At 31.7% G+C, this 19,231-nt stretch overlaps 1 protein-coding gene across 4 annotated transcripts in view; it reads right to left on the reverse strand.

Moving 5' to 3' along the window:
* Positions 1-19,231, reverse strand: part of tinc (transmembrane protein tincar) — a 907,523-nt gene that overhangs the window by 198,498 nt on the left and 689,794 nt on the right. For all 4 annotated transcript variants that reach the window (XM_075365745.1, XM_075365746.1, XM_075365747.1 and 1 more), the window contains one exon: positions 3,398-3,580. In XM_075365745.1, coding sequence (XP_075221860.1) covers positions 3,398-3,575 — 178 coding nt within the window. In that variant the 5' untranslated portion in view covers positions 3,576-3,580. The remainder of the gene's footprint in view (positions 1-3,397; positions 3,581-19,231) is intronic.

Here is a 19,231-nt window from a genome sequence, read left to right on the forward strand (position 1 = left end):
TCATTTGAATTTGGAGGCTTCTCTTGAAGTGGATTGTGATATGGCGCATTATCGATAACAACCATTTATTGGAGGGGGGGGGGTGACCAAGAATTAATTTTTCAGATGCCCACTTCATGAAATTGTCCTCATAGTCACCTCTTTTTGAACTCGTTTTCCAAGTTAACATAGCGTTCAGGTTGAACCCCATTTCTCCACCTTTATTAATCGGTACTTTTACTCCGGCATCACTATTATCCAACCACGATTTTGTCGTCGAATGGGAAGTTAAAATATACGTTTCATTCAATTAAACAATCGAAGAATTTTCTTTTCTAAAATCGGAAATTTTTCTTAAATATTCTATCCTCTTACACCGGATGTCTTCGTTCTCAATCAAACGTTTCTTATTATTATGATGATGATGTTTATAGTCATAAACATCATCATCAACAATATTAATACCCCTTACAAGTACATATAAATATAAATCAAATGAATATTTTGATAAACTTTATTCGTATAAAGTGGACATTCATTTATGACTCATTTGATGGAGGGAATATAATAAATAATAGTATAAACTATTCGTTTTGTTATAAACATAGTAAGAAATATTTATAAGTACGCTAAATATTTTTAAAGAAACTATATTGCCTGTAATTAAACAAAACGACAATGAATTTTAATTGTGGAAAGAATTTTTGTTATTTATAAAAATAGTTAACACTGAGCAATGTATTGCAGAATACTCGATTTCTTAATAATGTTGCGAAAAAAGAGTAATATAATGCCCTGCACAGTGACTGTTTGTCTCGTACAAGAAAGTTTTTATTTTCATCATATGCAGTATACAAATGTAAGTATGTTTGGTGCCATATAACTAAAAGGTTATTAGCGAGCAGAAATGATATAGCTGTTTCCAGGAATAACAAGAACTCATACCAATCAGGCTTACTGGAGAAAATGAGGAATCAGGTGGTTTCCTCTTGCCTTCTCCATTGAGACAAATGTATTACTGCATATCAGTATTTCAAGCGTAGGTGCTATTCAATGTACAATTTTGATAGATATTTAGATGATAAATCGATATTATAAACAGAATAATGTAATGAAAATACAACAATTTAATAGGCATAAATAAAATTTACGTAATTTTAAAGTATTAATTGTAGTAGCATATATATATATATATATATATATATATATGTTCTTCATAAGTAAATTTTAGTATCTGATGCTTTATCCCCTTAATCTACGATCCTAAGGATTTCACAGAGCACCCAACTTAAAATAAATTTATTTTCTTTTTTTAACTGATCCAAGGATTTGTATGAATACATTTTTGTAAAACTTTACATGTAGGAATATAATTAAATATAATATTTTCTTAAAATTTCTGTTAACAATCAGACTGCATTTCAAACCATTTCTAGTGGATATTTTTGTCGACCAAAGTATGTAACAGAGAGCTTCTTGACTTCTTTTCAACTAATACTAGGTTCGAATCCCAAAACAATTTGAATATTTTCACATGTTAAAAATTATTTTCATAATGTTAAATTTTAAACGAAGAATTCTATCTAAAAGCAGAATTAAAATTTGTTTTTCGTTTTCAAGACATTTTTAAATCAAGAGCTAGCTGATGTAAACATTCATATAACTTCATAACTAGTCTTTAGAGAAACGAAAGAAAACGTAGACTATTCTTTATTCTATCCTGTCGATGAAAATGCTTAGGTTGGCTCCCAAACGTAACATATTACAATCATGAAAGTACATAAAGTTCCAATATTTATTCTAAGATATGCGGAAGAGAAACAACGGTGGGAGGGAGGTAAGAAAAGAATAGACTTAAAAATAAAGTTTAATAAAAATTACACATACGCGCGCGCACGGGCAAACATGTGAAGCCAGATTCCGTGGGGAAATGAAAACATTTTATGGTAGCGTTCTCGGTTTAAATTTAGGTCAGGATTGACATTTTTACACAGTAAAAAATTCGTTTTGCACTATTAAAAAACTAACAACACAGTTGCAGTGGCTTTCTGTCACGCGGCTAAAGCTGCATCTGGGAAAGTCATATAACCGTGGGATGTTTGTGATGCACGGCTTTCACACACATATACACCAAACTTAATTTAAGATAGCTATCATTTTATTTAAATATAATAGTTTTTCGTTTATTTAATGCAATGATTTGCACGCATACCGTATTTAATTCGCGCGGGTGTGAGGATACTAACGGCGGCGGTCGCAACTAACTAAACTAATTTTAAAACTTTATAAATAAAGGCAGAATGGTCTAGCCGCAAGACTTAACATACTAGGTACCGAGTCAACCGGGCAATCGAGTTAGAGAGCCAGCAAGACCGAGTTACTTTTTTACACTTTAAATATTATTCATTTATTTAATTTTACCGCTCACCTGTGACATCATAACATAGAAGTAGTTTAGAGCATTTTTTGGGGTGGGGATGCGATTTTACAATTTTTTTTGCAAATATTGTTATTTTTTAATTGGTAACAAATGTGTCTAAGAAAAATATAACCTTAATTAGGCGAATTATCGTGATACTGAGGGTGACCTTGCTCTACAGCCTCACTCCCTTGACTTTTTAACTTGAAAATTTAATCTCATCAATGCCCCGTACATATAAGTAATCTGATCAAGTTTAGCCAAAATCGGTCCAGTAGTTCTGGAGATGTAGCGTTATTTAGAGGCCAACATTTAACACACTTACATACGTACATTAACATCTGGAAAATTCTCGGTTTTTTGGGTTCCTTAGGAGTCAAAACATCAAGATCCTGTAAAAATTGCGTATGCCCAAACTGGACCGATTACAATACTTTCCCTTATACAGCTATAAATCTGCTATAGTGCTATCTATAAGGGAAAGTAAAAGTAAAATAATACGGTAACTTGGCATCAGCCTGTTAACACTGAATATATAAACCTATGTATAAATTAATTTAATGCCAAAAAGTGTCAACATTTGGCTTGAAATCGTTTCAGTATAAATAATTTACACGCTACAGTTTTTTCACAATATTATTCGAGTATTTTCTTCATCTACAAGACAGTTTTTTCCTATAAAAATAATTTTATAAACAATGCAAGATGAATTTATTCAAGCGAACTCGATAGATTATAACTTAAAAATTACTGTGATTAGCAAAACTGGATAGTTATTATAGGTTCTTGAATAGCGACACACTGGGATGTTTTGTTATTGTCAAGAATCTACATTACACTAATAAAGTTTAAAATGTAACAATTGGAATTCTGAATATAAAAATACATTCTTACAATTATAAAATGACTGAAGATAAACCTTATCTTTATACAAGTAGTACTAAATTACAGTTAACAAAAGAAAAAAAAATCATTTGTGTACGTATTGAAATAAATTACCTAAAAACCTGTAGGCAGCTTGGACGGCAATATAGGCCTGCAAACCTCCAGCTGCTAATCCATACCATATAGACCAAAGACCATTGAGATGAGCCCGCAGGCAGGAGGACTTGGAGGCGTGACTAGGTGCCCCCAAGGGCTTAGCCTCCGTTGTCACTAAGCTGCCGCGCAGAGACATCCCACCTGAAAAAGAAATAAACAAATTTTAATAAAAAATAGAATAAACATCTAACCAAATGAATCATCAAAATTAATTCATTCAAATATAAAAACGAATAAGCCGTTAAAAAGTACGTACAACTTGATTTTGTTATTTCTTACTCAATTCTATAATCTGTTTTCTTGCAAATAATTTAATACTATCTGTATGAAAATAAGAATTTATAGACTACCAACAGTTAGACTACCATTCACTTAAGTCGGTCTGTTTCCTGTTCGTCACGCCTAAGCCATAAATCCTTCCAGTAAATTTATTACTTTCGTTATTTCCTTCTTTATGTATTTCCTTTTCACCACGAACGCACTCATTTACTCACATATGCGCGCAAGCTAGGCCTCTCATTCACTCAATTTATATACTTACTCATCGAAGAGTTCAATTCTTCTTCTGAACTTTATTTCGCAATAATTTATTTTACATCTAAAGAGTTCGATATGAGGGGTAGGTAATAGTGCGTGGGCAAAGGAAAATAAAAACAGTGACTATAATATTAGATCTTAGTATAATTTACACAGCTTGTAAATAAATATACAGAATTGGGTTAAGCCAGTACAATTAGCGTGATAAGGGAGAGATTCTTCCTTTTCAAGATGGGAATTACAAACTTAGAAATATTTATCTTAAAACATTCTACAGATTTTAGAAGTCATTAAAATTTTATTTGAAAACAACAATATTATCTAATAAAGTGCATTCGGAAAGTCACTGTGCACTATGCTTTAGAATTATGTGGTGCATTCTGTTCTTTCGGCCTTAAATTGGTTGACCTGTGGGTTCGTTGGGCGTTCTTCAGTAATAAGCCAAGACGTCAGTTGTTGAGTTGTTATGTTGTTTCATTTATTGGAATCGATAGCTGCGAGAAATGGTTCTTTCAAAAGAGAAATGCATTTTTCTCGTTGATCACGTCTTTCGTGAAGATGACAGCATACTGATTTAGTGAAACACAAGTTTTCTGAAAGATTTTCAAATACTCATGTTCCTCACCGTAATCTAGTTCGAAATCATATCGAAATATTTCGTGCAAAAGGCTCTGTTGATGACGCTAATCGAAATGGAAGACCACGTAAACTAAAAGAATAGAAGCTGCTTGATATTTTGGATGCTACGGCCAAAAGTCCATGAAAGCCAATGCGTAACTTAGCACAGTAGAAAAATATCGGAGTCGCTACCGCACATAAAGCTGTAAGAAAAGAAAAAGAACTGAAACTCTTACAAAGTAATGGGTTTTAAAAAAACTGAAACCTACAGATCATGACAAATACTAAGTTATTGTTAATAATATAAATGTTATATTGACCAAAATTCCGTAGATATCCTCGACATTACGTTTTTTTTTACAGATAAAGCGTGGCTTCATCTGGGAGGGTATATTAATTCACAAAATACACGACTGTGGGTCAACTAACTTCCATGAATTACACAAACAATCTTTATATGAAGAGAAAATTGGAGTCTGGATCGATACAAGTACAATGCGCATTGTGAGATCAATTTTTTTTTTAAAAATACAACTAATAGTGATCGTTATTGTGCTGTTTTAACAAACTTCGTTAGTTAGTTAACACAACTAGACATCAATCACGGTTGGTCCCAACAAGATGGCGCCACAGCGCATACAGGAGGTCAATGATTTTTTTTACGAAATGTCTGATGAACTAATCATTTAGAGGGTTTGTGGTGTCTGCACGATTGCCCGATCTGACACCCCCAGATAACTTTCTATGGGGGGAAGCAAAACAACCAGTGAATCGCAACAGACCACGCACGACTTTCGAACTAAAAACCGGAATAACGGCATACGTACGAGACAATCCAGTACATCACCTGGTTAAAGTGTTTAAAAACGAACTGAAAAGTGTTCAGTTTGTACTGATGTTGGAGGAGGTTATTTTCAACATCTTTTATAAACTATTTTACTGTTTTTATAAAACAGTTGCTGTAATATCCGTTTATATAAAATAATGAAATAAAAATACAAAGTAATAATTAAGAAAGTTTCCTCATTACATTTCCTTAATTTGAGTGCACAGCAACTTTCCAAACCCTTTGTACTAATCATATTTTAATTTTACTGTAGCACTGAAAAGCTACCAGAAAATATCAGTAACGGATATGATGAGGTCAGTTTTTGGCAAGTTTATTATTGACATAACAATAATTCTTTTCCTACACAATATATCAAATAAAAAATGAGACTGCGTTTGATGTTGACATGTAAGACAAAATATTGTATAGTCTGATTTATTAAAGTGCTCTTTCCAGTAAGTGTAAATCAAAACGTGTGATTTTCAAGGAGAAATTAAAAATGAAGCAATGAACGGTGATAACATTTATGTTACGAAAGAGTTTTTCAAAACCAATGCAAACTATTTTATAGATTAAAAAAGGTCTATGGTAATTTTATGTTCGACTATTGATCTTTGGTTTTAGGAGGAATACGATCATCAGAAAATGGCTAGGAGATCTAGCCGACCGATGTTCATCCAAACATCAGAAGTTGTTGATAATTTCAACAAAGTTCCTTGCCGAAACGGTAAATAATAATAAAGAATTAGTAGAAGTAATTTTGTTCCCGTTCTCCATTGGATTAGTTGAGATTCTAACAACGAGAAAAAGTCACTTTTGGATCGATTTGATGGCGTATGTTAACAATAATTTAATACTTAATAATTTAATACTAGGTGGAAACCCACCGGGTTGGTCTAGTGATGAACGCGTCTTCCAAATCTACTTTTGGAAGTCGAGAGTTCCAGCGTTCAAATCTTAGTAAAGTCAGTTATTTTTACACGGATTTGAATTCGTGGATACCGGTGTTCTTTGGTGGTTGGGTTTCAATTAACCACACATCTTAAGAATGGTCAAACTGAGACTGTACAAGACTACACTCATATATATCATCTTCATTCATCCTCTGAAGTATTATCTAAAAGGTAATTCAGCGGATTCAATTAATCTAAAAGGCTAACAGCGGAGGCTAAACAGGAAAAAGAAGAATACTTTAGGTGGAATAGTCATTGGTGATGTATTGGATGTTTTAAAGGAACACGAAAAAGTGGAGAAGTTAACAACGGTATTCAACATCCTTTTCTCGTCAGAAAAAAGAGGCGATTGGAATAATCCCGAGAGAAAACCAAATTGATAGTATCGTTTTATATCAAAAGAATTACTCAATGAAGATTCCTGTATCAAAAGGATTACGATCATGAATCAGTTCGATTTGGAGCGGTTAGAGAGGCTGTAAATCGAGTTCATCGGTTGAAACACAAAATGTTTGAGTCCAAAATTAGGTTGTTTATTCATGGAAATATATCTGCCATTCTTTCTTTTTCTGTTTAGCCTTCGAAACCACCGTAAGGTATTAGTTCAGAGGTATCCACGATCTAGTATTCAAATCCTTATAAAAGTAACTACCTTTAAAGAGATTTGAACCGTACAAATCTCGACTTCGAAATCAGCTGATTTTCGATAACGAGTTCACCACTAGACCAATCCGTTGGGGATTTTCCCACCGGATGTTTTCCAGATTTGATTCGGGAAGATTACTTCTTGTTCCCGATGAAAGAACGCGATGCCGGTCGAACTACGATATTCAGGTTAAAATTGAAACCATTACTAAAAAATGAAACGTTCAGATTGTTTCCAAAGCGTTTACCAAGATGTAAACTATACGTAAATATCACACGGTAGAAAGAATTACTTCGAAATATATATGCTTATTTTGCCATATATATTTTTGCGCAAGCATCAATCATGTAATTTAATTGGCACAATTTGTTTTCGTCAACTGTAATCTTAGGTGAAATAAAGTATAAAGTAATAAACAATATATAAAAATACAATTTTAATAGGAAGTGATGTCTTAAAGAAATCTCACTGCATTGTAAGATCTTTTAATCTATAGTAAAAGGAGAAAATACGGCTTTTTTATATAAAATGACAGAATTTTTCAACAGTATAAAAATATATTTATTTTTTTAGTAGCTAGATAAACTAATTTAGAAATTAGAAATTCATTTTCTTCTGCAATTCCTTTATCAATAGATCCTAAACGGATTTACTTCCTTCAAAGTTTCAGAAAGAATTCTAGGAGTATTAAGCTTCAGTGAGATAATTTCAATCATTCTAAAACTGTTGTAAAATAAACATTATATAAATAATTGCAAAATAGAAGAAGGTCAAATAAATACAGCAATCTAACTCTCCAAAATATGAAATAACAGAAAAAAATTAAAATATATAATTTACATAAATTACTGTTATTTTAACTTCACATATAAATTCTCTGTCGCTTACTTTAATACAAATATTCTGAGTGATTTTTTTTTTCAATAATGGGACAATTATAACGATAAAAATAAAAAAAATAAAATGTATCTCGAGAAACTTTTAGTACCAGTCAAATGTAGCCTATTTCTGTTGAAATACATTTAAAATCAATAGAAAAGTACCATTTGAGTTACTTGACATTTTTTTTTACTGATCTGAAAGCGTACGCAATGGAGAGAATTTAAAAGCATTCTTTTAAAAAGCCTATACCCTTTTTTTGTAATCATTTCACAGAAAAAGAGTGCATATTAAAATCGAACACTCTATTACTTATAAGGAAAATTACCTAACAAGATCAGCTTTAAATCTAAGTTGTACTCTAACACATCTCTAAACTGTGTGTGTGTGTGTGTGTGTGTGTGTGTGTACATATATAGTTTTTAAACTCGTAATTATGACAGTATAGATATAATAAATATTAAAAATAAATAATACACAATTTTAAAAAAATTAGATCAAAAAATTACGTAAATATATTGGTCTATCATTAAAAAAAAATATTACAATAAAAATAAATTTAAAAATGTTAAGATTATTAATTCAGAACCATCGGGAACGATATAAATACGAGTGAAATAACCGAAAAATTAATTTTTTAACATATTTAAATAAAAATATAAACAGTCTCTTTTGTAAAGAAATTTTAATAAATAAATTTAAATTAAAAAATATTTTCGAAATATAATTGAGAACGCTGGACTCATAAGCAACAATTACAAAATGAATAGCAAAGTCACAATAATAAAAATTATACAATGTAAGATTAGGTTAACAATTGAAATCATAAAATAAATAAACTAAAAGAAATCGATTGATTTTTACAAGGAAGTACTGTAATCGCGAAAAATTTCGGTTTTCTGATTTCAACGGAAATATCGATTTTGACCATCCCCTGAATCCATTTTGACTAGTTTTGACGTGACGTCTGTACGTACGGATGTATCTCGCATAATTCAAAAACCATTAGCTGTAGGATATTGAAATTTTGGATTTAGGACGGTTGTAACATCTGGTTGTGGACCCTTTTTTTTAATGCAATCCATTGAACCAAAAGTGTCCAAAAAGCCTACAATCCAAAAAATTTGTTTTTTCGACTTTTTCTTAATTGCAGTAATAACCTTCACTGAGAGATTTTCAACGTTGTTATCATAACTGGTACTTATTTTAATTGGTTCCAGAGTTATAACCAAATAAAATTTTAATTAATGAAATATTAGATCTTATATGGGGAAAACACATTGGTTTAAATCCAACTTCATCTCCTTTTTTGTTTAACTTTTTTTTTTTAATTTCAATATATTGATTTATTAATAATTAAACCTTTGATTGTAAAAAGAAATTTACGGTAAATAATAATTCAATAATAACAATAAAATTAAAAAAAAACCCTGTACCAGGGTTACAGTTCTGGAGCCTGTTTTATCTTATTTCTCAGCTCAAATTACATAAGAAACCGCCGACTTTACTCCTTAATTTGGGTCCCAAAGATTACGTAGAGTTTCTTTTTATTAGAGGAGCTGAAATCCGGGCGAAATCTTTCGGTAACTCGAAAAAAAGCGTTACCTGATTGTGTATATATGAACTTCATTATTTTTATCAATAGAACATGTTGTGAAAGTTTCTCCGTTTCTTCGTGGGACAGTCTGTATATATGTATATTTTTGTAATATCTATATTATAATACATATTATATCGTATATATTATATTTTTAGGACATGTACAAGTGTACACAAAGAAAAACGTTCATATAAACAAGGATCTTTCTTTTTCCTGTTTAGCCTCCGGTAACTACCGTTCAGATAATACTTCAGAGGATGAATGAGGGTGTAAATGTAAATGAGGTGTAGTCGTTTTGTACAGCTCAGTTCGACCATTCCTGAGATATGTGGTGAATTGAAACCCAACTACCAGAGAACACCGGTATCCACGATCTAGTATTCAAATCCGTGTTAAAATAACTAACTTTACTAGGACTTGAACGCTGGGACTCTCGACTTCCAAATCAGCTGATTTGGGAGGACGGGTTCACCACTAGACCAACCCGGTAGCGTTGTAAACAAGGGTCTGGAAACGCTTTGTTTACGAGTACAGTTGATCTCGCCTTTAAAGGGTAAACAGAAACAATAATGAAATTCTTGGAACATAAATTAAAGAATATATTGACGTATATTTTTTACATGGAAAATGAATAATATATGATATGACCTACAATTTTATCTACAATAATTTTGGAGAAAATTATTATAAAAAACAAAATACTGCTGTCACAAAACTTTTTTTTAAGTTTGACTTACAATAACTTGGTTAAATATCCAATTAATAAATATCATTTTCCAACCAAATTTGAAAAGTATTTAATTCTGAAATATCTATGAAAATAATAAGAAATGAATCTGAAGAAAGGATTTCCCTTTCATTAAAAACAAAACAGATTAAAATATGACAGAATAATTATATATTATAAATTTGTTAAGAATGGCTCGTTGGTATAAGTATATAATAATAGTTAATATACGAAAAGCGCTTACCAACAATTGAATTCTACGCGTTCAAGTACTCGACAATGAGACACCAAATTGACAGGACGTTTACGTTGACATAATTTTAAAAGATATGACGACCAACTATTACGTTTTTACGCTTATCACGATTTTCTTATAAATTACATGTGAAGTTATAATTAATGTCATAAATAGGACGAATATGAGAGTTCCTGAAGATGGAATTTATTTCCGAAAGTGCTTGAAGGGGTCGAATTTAATTGCTGATAAGCGGTATTTTTTGTACATTAACTATATTTGTGTATAAAATTATTATTTTAAACTAAAACAAGAATCTTTATAGTATTTGATAATATCTAGTGTGTATATATATATATATATATATATATATATATATATATATATATATATATACATATATGCACTAGATATTTACGTACAGATGGGCAAGAAGTTACTTGTAAGATTAATATTAAATTCTTTCTTTCGTTCAAAATGAGACAAATAATGCTTGTAATAATAATGATAACAATTCTATTCTAGTATAAATATATATATAACAAAATAAAACAAATAGAAAAGAAAATTAATAAACGGTAAATATAACAACAGGAACATTTATCATAAACTTCACAAGGCTGCATTATGGTAAGTATTTTTTTGAAAAAATGTTTTATTGCTGGTATAAAATGAGACCAAAGAAATAAAATACGATGGTCACGGAAAAATAAAAAAATACTTTCTCAGTCGGTTAAATCCCAAAGCGAAAATTCAGTTTTTCTTCTCTTTTATAAGAGTAAAAGGATATAAAGGATTATCGACAAACAATCCTTTAAAAGATTCTTTTTAAAAAAAATAACAAAAAAGAAATAACAAACAGAATAAAATAAGTGAAAAAAAAAGTTAGAAAAATGAAAACTATTATTAAACAAAGCTATATTTGTTTGAATCTGATTTTTTAATATGTTTTATACTTATTACACTATTTCTTACGGAATAAACTAAAAGAAATAATAAACTAAAATTGTCCATTTGTTTATTTTTTCTACGTTAGTCAATATTCACTTTTAAAAAATTAAAGGAAATAATTTTTGTTAGAAACACATGAATAAGAAAAAGAGAATCGGAAAGTCACCTGTTATAGAAAATACTGTTAACCTTTACCAAAATATAATTATGAGAAAAATTATATATTTATATTTTATAAAATATAAAACTGAAAGTGTTTTCTCTGTTTGTTTTTTTTCGCATCGCGCGAGAACTAACAAACCGATTGCTTTAAAATTAGCAAGATTCATTCGTGTTATCTCAGGAAAGGTTTTATTTAATCCACAGGCCCTAGCCCTCTTGGAGGTGAATATTCATTGAACTAAACAGAGACAAATACTAAAAATTAAGAAACACGACTTCAAAAAAAAAAGCATTACTCTTTAATATATGATAATTACTAATTTAGGATAATTAAAGAGTGCGCGAGTGACAATTTTGTACAGTATAATTTTTTTTCTAATTTTTAAAATTTATTTTTAACATATACATTTATTTACATAGCCTACAACATTCCTGGTAACGCGCTCTTGGGGGGCCAGAGACCGGACAACACTGGAATTTAGAGGTCAAGGGGAAAATTGGCCACTCACAAACGGCGAGTCAATGTGGCGAGAACCGCATTGTTGGACCGTGTGGTAGTTCCTAATTGCGGTTGCTTTGTTAAACCGGCATCTGTAGTTTACTTAAGGGAAAGACTCTTACCGCATTGCCGTGGGACGCTAACCCTGAGTATGGTTGACCACCACCCAATTATTATGGATCCAAGCGCTATAAAATGGTGGACAGGTACTTGCTGACATTCAGCGACCTAGGTGTGGCAGCGAATTGCTGTCTAGACAAAATAAATTTTATTATGGATGTCATATATATTTTAAGTAGTTGACGGGGTGCGCGTACCCATTTTAGCAAATATATGACAAGTGAGCGGTTGGTATACGTAAGTCAGTGGTGTATGGTACCACGCTTAGTCCAGTCACGCTGGACTAGGACTCCTAGGTAAGCACTAGGAGCTATGTTAGGTTTCTAGTCGCTAAACTGTTCGAGGCTCAGTTGCCGTTTGTGACACAGACATTCGGTCATACGCTTTAGGGCCACCGAATGGGGTGGTGGCGGGAGAAATGTCAAGCAAACCGATTTCCAGTAACGTAAGGATTCCAACACGGAGTCACACATTTAAATCGGTTCAGCAGGTAAACTGCTACGATGGACATACACCCTAAGTACATTACACTCATTTTTGGGCAGTCGTGGATAAAAAAATAGTAAGAAAACTTCACACGTATGAGATAGGAGGTTTCCGAATCGTTCGGAATGAAGGGTTATTCAGAAACGACTCATTCCTCTGACAGATTTTTCAGACTTTCTAGATTTATTTATGTGTATATATATATATATATATATATATATATATATATATATGTATATATATATATATATATGTATATACTGTACGTGTGTACATTACGGTTCTCACCGTATGCAAGCTGATAATTTTTATTAATTTACTATTATTAATAATATTTTTTATTACATTTAGTGATTAAAAGAAAAATAGGCAAAAAATTATCAGCTTGCATTACGGTGCGAAAGCGTACTGCTGCGTTAATTGTCTCGACTTCCACATCAGATGATTTGGGAACGCGTCTTTCCAAATCAGCTGATTTGGAAGTCGAGAGTTCCAGCGTTCAAGTCCTAGTAAAGTCAGTTATTTTTATACGGATTTGAAGTCTAGATCGTGAATACCGGGGTTCTTTGGTGGTTGGGTTTCAATTAACCACACATCTCAGGAACGGTCGAACTGAGACTGTACAAAACTACACTTCATTTACACTCATACATATCATCCTCATTCATCCTTTAAAGTAAAATCTGAACGGTGATTCCCGGAGGCTAAACAGGAGAAAGTAAGTAAGGGTTAATTGTTTGTAATAACTCGAATATTTGTCAACAGATTTTTACGAATGAGGTGTCATTTATTTCAAAATAAAATGTTTAATGAATTTTGTAATAAGTAAAAATTTGATCAAACAAATAATTACAATGATATTGAAGATAAGAGAATTAAAATCGCCACAATTTTGAAATTTTTGAAGATGTGGTTTTCAAACTTTTTATTTTGTAGAATAAGACTCTAGTCTTAGATCTGCCAAATTTAATTAAAGTAGGTTTATCCGTTCCAGATAAATAATTTTTTCATTTAAAATCACAAAATGGCGTCCAGAAGGAAAACAAAACTAAATAATAAGACTTATGTCGATATGAACGTTTTTGCTCATTTTCGTATCTTGAATGAGTGTCTGTAGTTCGGGGAATACGTCCCGGAATACTCTGTATAAAAAAATCCCTTTTGGAATGTCGGAAGGCGGAAGTAGATTTCACCGGTGCTAAGTAGAAGATAAAAAAGATTTCCACCTTAAAGTTAAAAAAGAACTTTAAATTTACTCAATACGACAATGGTTGCACGTGAAAAAAGTTTCACATGTTTAGCATACGACAAGCTCCATCTTCTTACAATTTCAGCTACATTTTGGTCATCCCTTGCCGTAAGGATTGGTCATAACAAAAATTGTTTGGACAAAGGTTTTAGGTATTGTTTAGAGAGCTAACGACTACTTTAAGCCGATTCGATACTACGCCTACTAAACCAAAGTATGATTTTTTTTTTGTCTTCAAACCCCCATTTTTTCCACCCCCTGGGCCAATGTTGGTGATTACAAGAAACTTTACTTAGATTCGTATTAGGCCCTTACCCAAAGAATAGTAGAAACTTTAAACGAATTCGATATTTTACTTAATAACAAAGTTATAGCGATATTTTTTTCGAAAAAGCCGTTCCATTTCCACCCGCCATGGTCCGATGTTGCCCAATAACAAACTGGATCTGGGTCGTTATATTTTGTGTATCAATTTCAAATGATTGGTGCAAAATTACGGCAGTTGTCACAAGAAAGTGAAATGTATATATATATATATATATATATATATATATATATATATATATATAAACTTTTGAACTGACTGGTTTTGAGGTCTGGGGATGTGAAACGCGAAGATATGTCGAAATTTTCCGGAAGTCCAGTCATGGTACCCATTACAATAGGTAGCTTTCTTATGAAATGTACCTAATATAACCAGAAGATAAAAATAACGATGTGGTATTTATAATAATGATAATATATAATGTGTTAAGGAAGCATGGTGCATTAAGGCGGAGAGTTAGTTATTAGAATTAAGAATTTTGGTAATTTCAAGCAGGAAAGTTTCATAAAACTACTTTTACTAAAAGTTTTACGATAAAAAAAAACGAAATCTAATAATAGCAATTTCCAATTTACGAATTAGAACAAAACTTTTTAGTTTAGCACTTAAGAGAATATTCACTAGGAGCAGATTTACGGTTTTATTTTTCTGTTTTCTATGTTTTTAAATTGTTTTGTTTGTTTTTTGTGGAAAACTTACGTAAAATGAAATTTTGTTGAATCTTTTCTGTAAACAGGTTACATTAATTGCCACTGAAAGTATAAGTGTGCTTTTTAAATTAAAAAAGAAATCTTAAATTACAAAATTCAACTCGCCATCTTATGTCATAAGTTCTTTATTTTTTTTATCAACATGGTTTTATTACATCTACCTTTTTTTCATTTTGTCAAAATTAAACTTTTTTTACATTTATTTTAACTCCATTAATTATTTTTTTATTTCATTAAGAATAACTCCCAAAAAATGTACTTTAATCATTTATTTTTTGTGCGTGGGTGATGTAAATAAAATTTTGTAGCGTATGAAAAACACCATGCCTAATCGGGATTCGAACCCGGAACCTCCGGTTGATAGACTCAGATGATACCACTCCGCCACGGAGATAACAAAAAATGGTTAGCGTACGGCAGAAGATAAGACATGTCAAGATTCGATCAAACCAGTTATACATTTTAATGTAAAACGTCTTCTAGCTACGATTCAGCTTTTTGGTTCTTATTAACAACACATCCTGGCCTAGAAAACCATGATAAATCAGTAAATTCATTAGGTGATCAAAACATGCACTTGCCTATTGGCCTTGAATTAATAAAGCCGCATTAAATAAAACTTCGGTAAATTATACAATATACTAGGGTCATCCAGAATGCAAAATTCGTTTTTGTTTTATAACAAATTATTGTATTTATTTTAAATTTAATATATATATATATATATATAATAATCTACGTTTTTAAGCAATTTTTTCACAAAATCATCATCTAAGTTTCAAGTATTTGTCAAATTGTGGTACTAGTTTTTGTAGGCTGTCGTCAAAGAGAACTGACACCAGTCCATTAAGCTATTCACGAATAGTTTGTCTTTACGTCGTCATCACTTTCACAGCGATTCCCGCCCAGAACTCTGTCAATTTTGTGAACAGGTGGAAATCGCTAGAAGCAAGATCTAGACTGTATGGCAGATGATCAAAAACATCTCATTCGGAACCTATGAAAAGTTCACATGCTTTCTTTCAGGCAGTGGACATGCATTTTCACGAAAGAAGCACAATCCACAAGTCATAAGATCAGGCCGACGATTTTGAATTGCGGGACGAAGTTTCATAAAAATTTTCAAATAAGAATCAGCTTTAATTGTCCCTCCACGAGGCATAAACTCACATAGTACTACTCCGTGGGGATCCCAAAATTTATATGACTGCGTTTTGAAAATTTTGTTTGAATTTTTTTTTTGGTTTTTGAAGGTAATCGAGAACGATACCACCGATGTGGTTAACGTTTACTCACTGGTGTGTAGTGCGAAACCTACGTTTTATCACCAGCAGTGCCGGCTCTTAGTTACAATTAGTGGGGGGTGCTGCTCCACAAAATTTTTTTCTGAACCTTTTCAAGGCCATATTTAAAGTTTTCTGTAAAGTAAAAGAACCGAAAAAATGAATCAAATAGAATAGCTAGAAGCAGGATAATAATCTAATTCTACACTTTTATCACATTCAAGAATATGGTACACGATTTTTAAGCACAATGTGCTTAAAAACCGTATTCGGTTTAGTATTAGTTAGTTCGTATTTAGTATTAATAGATAATAACTTAATAAAATGTCCGTTAAAAAATACTATAGTCCAATGGTGCCTAATTTAAATTTCTACGTACACAGAAACAAATTCATAATTAGTTTTTACTAATTACCTTCTCTTTTGCCCTTCCAGCGAATTTTTGAGCGGATTGGCAATTAAAGAGCTCTTGCTTTCCGCAATCTTCTGATCACTATTGAAAAAACAACCACACCATTTTCATATTTCTTCCACCGACTAAACTAGAAAAGGGAACGAACAAGGAACGTTCCATACACACACGGAGTAAAGAAAAACCACCTTCCACCAGCACGCCAGTGTCGGCACTGTGGAAGCGACAGTGCTCTCTCTCCCTTGTAGCCTAGCGTGTAGCTTCCTATGTGCACAACAGCCAAACACCACGCCGCTGGTACTGTGAAGCGCACAGTTTCATACAAAGACTTTTAGATCTTTTTCATAAAGTGGGGAATGGCTACTGGCATTAAACTTAAGGATTATATACTGTACAAGTATAAAGAAAGAAAAAAGGACTCATTATATTAAATGTTATCGATAATATCAAGTGGAAATAGGGGGTGCTGCAGTTCCACAGTTCTTATACGTGAGCCGCCACTGAGATCACCAGTCATATGTGATCCAATATCTCATTGCCATTAACATACCGACTCAAGAATGAAAAAAACGACATATATGCGTATTTTTTGTGATTATCTGTCAACATTTTTGGACCTTTCTTTCTTTTTCCTGTTTAGCCTCCGGTAACTACCGTTTAGATAATTCTTCAGAGGATGAATGAGAATGATATGTATGAGTGTAAATGAAGTGTTAGTCTTGTACATTCTCAGTTCGACCGTTCCTGAGATGTGTGATTAATTGAAACCCAACCACCAAAGAACACCGGTATCCACGATCTAGTATTCAAATCCGTGTAAAAATAACTGGCTTTACTAGGACTTGAACGCTGGAACTCTCGACTTCCAAATCAGCTGATTAACCACTAGACCAACCCGGTGGGTTAACATTTTTGGACCTATCGGGCACAAATTTTACGGTAATTATAGTGAATTTCATGTAACAGAGACCGTAAACACACAGTAAATTTATAATTTGTCTAACGTGAAACGCCGGTTCTCTTTAACAAGACTGTCGACCTGCTCTTTGAGCCGTTCAGTAATGAGAGCAGGGAGTACTGTACGTTTCTTGTCATGAACTAATGTTTATCCTGCCGTAAATAAATGACACCATTTCCTTGTTTCCTTCATTCATTATACTGCTACCATATAATACCCGCAGTAATTTGACGATAATTTCCACAGGACGATCATCTTGCGCATTCAAAATGACCTCATAGTCGGCGGAATTTTCAATTTTTTTTTTATTCATTATACACATGCAAAATCAAACGTGTCAGAGTAGGTTAGGAAATTTCGTACAGCTCTAACAGAACAACTGAGACCATTTGGTCTTGGCCCATTGTTGTGAATAAATAAATTAACAAAAATTAACATTTTTTTTTGTTTACAATTTTAAACATTGTAGCTTTGATTAAAATTTTTGCAACCTTCCTTCAAATTCTTTCTAATAAAATCAAACAAAATTATTTTTCTTCATGTAATATAATAATCTGTCTACTTGACAAGATTTAATATAATTATATAATATATAATTATATATCTGATCTGAATGAAATGTTAATTCATTTTTTGATTTTTCAACATCACAAAATGAGGTATCTAATAACATATTAATAAAATAAAAATTTTAAATATGTAAGAAAGTTTACAGAAAAGTAATAAAATTAAAAAAAACAAACTATTTTTTGTTTTGTTTTGAAAGAGCTAGCATCAACAACTATGATTACTAGCCCGGTGGACATTGATAGCCTAATGAAAGATGCCGTACCTGATCGGGATTCAAACCCGAAATGCCGACACTCTACATACTCAGCCACAGAGGTCGGAAAAAACTAATTTAGTTCATATAAGAAATAAAAACTCCGTTAGCAGTTTTATTTTTGTTTGTTACTTTCTAAGTAAGGTAAAATTTATTCTTCTTATACTACCACTTATTAACATGAAAACGTTGGTAAAAGAAAAGTTTCTTTGAATCGAGTTTTAATATTTAAAATCACAGAAAGAATCGCACAGACTACAGAGGCAAAAGCAGTTCATTTATTATTCATAACAAAAAAGAAAAGCGTTTTACATTTCTTTATGAAACTAAATATAATACCAAAAAATTTGAATTTGTTCAACAAAATATAGATAAACGTTTAAAAAGATGTCTTTTAAAAGGTTTAGATCAATTACATACATTATATGATATAGATATTTTTTCATAAAATTATTGGTGTAATATAAAATATATATTGAACCCACGTACGAAAAACGAAAGAAAACAAGCTAACATCAGAAAGAGCTTTCATTCACTTTTACCATTTACTCTTTTCAAAACTCTTCTTCTTCTCCTCTTTTACATTCTCTTTATTCAACAGTCTTTTTTTCTTTTTCTTCTTAAATAATACAGGAGCTCAATGCACTTCAAAACCCATGAAACATTTACCGTTTCAAATAAGTTTTTCTTGCAACCTGAGCTCTGATGAAATGCGTACAGTTAGAATTTTCTTTTTCATTCAATTCTGAATGGTAGAAACGTTATCTTCATTTCTTATACTTTAAAAGAA

This window comes from Lycorma delicatula, chromosome 5, assembly GCF_047948215.1.
Source record: "Lycorma delicatula isolate Av1 chromosome 5, ASM4794821v1, whole genome shotgun sequence".
In the NCBI taxonomy this organism is placed as follows: domain Eukaryota; kingdom Metazoa; phylum Arthropoda; class Insecta; order Hemiptera; family Fulgoridae; genus Lycorma; species Lycorma delicatula.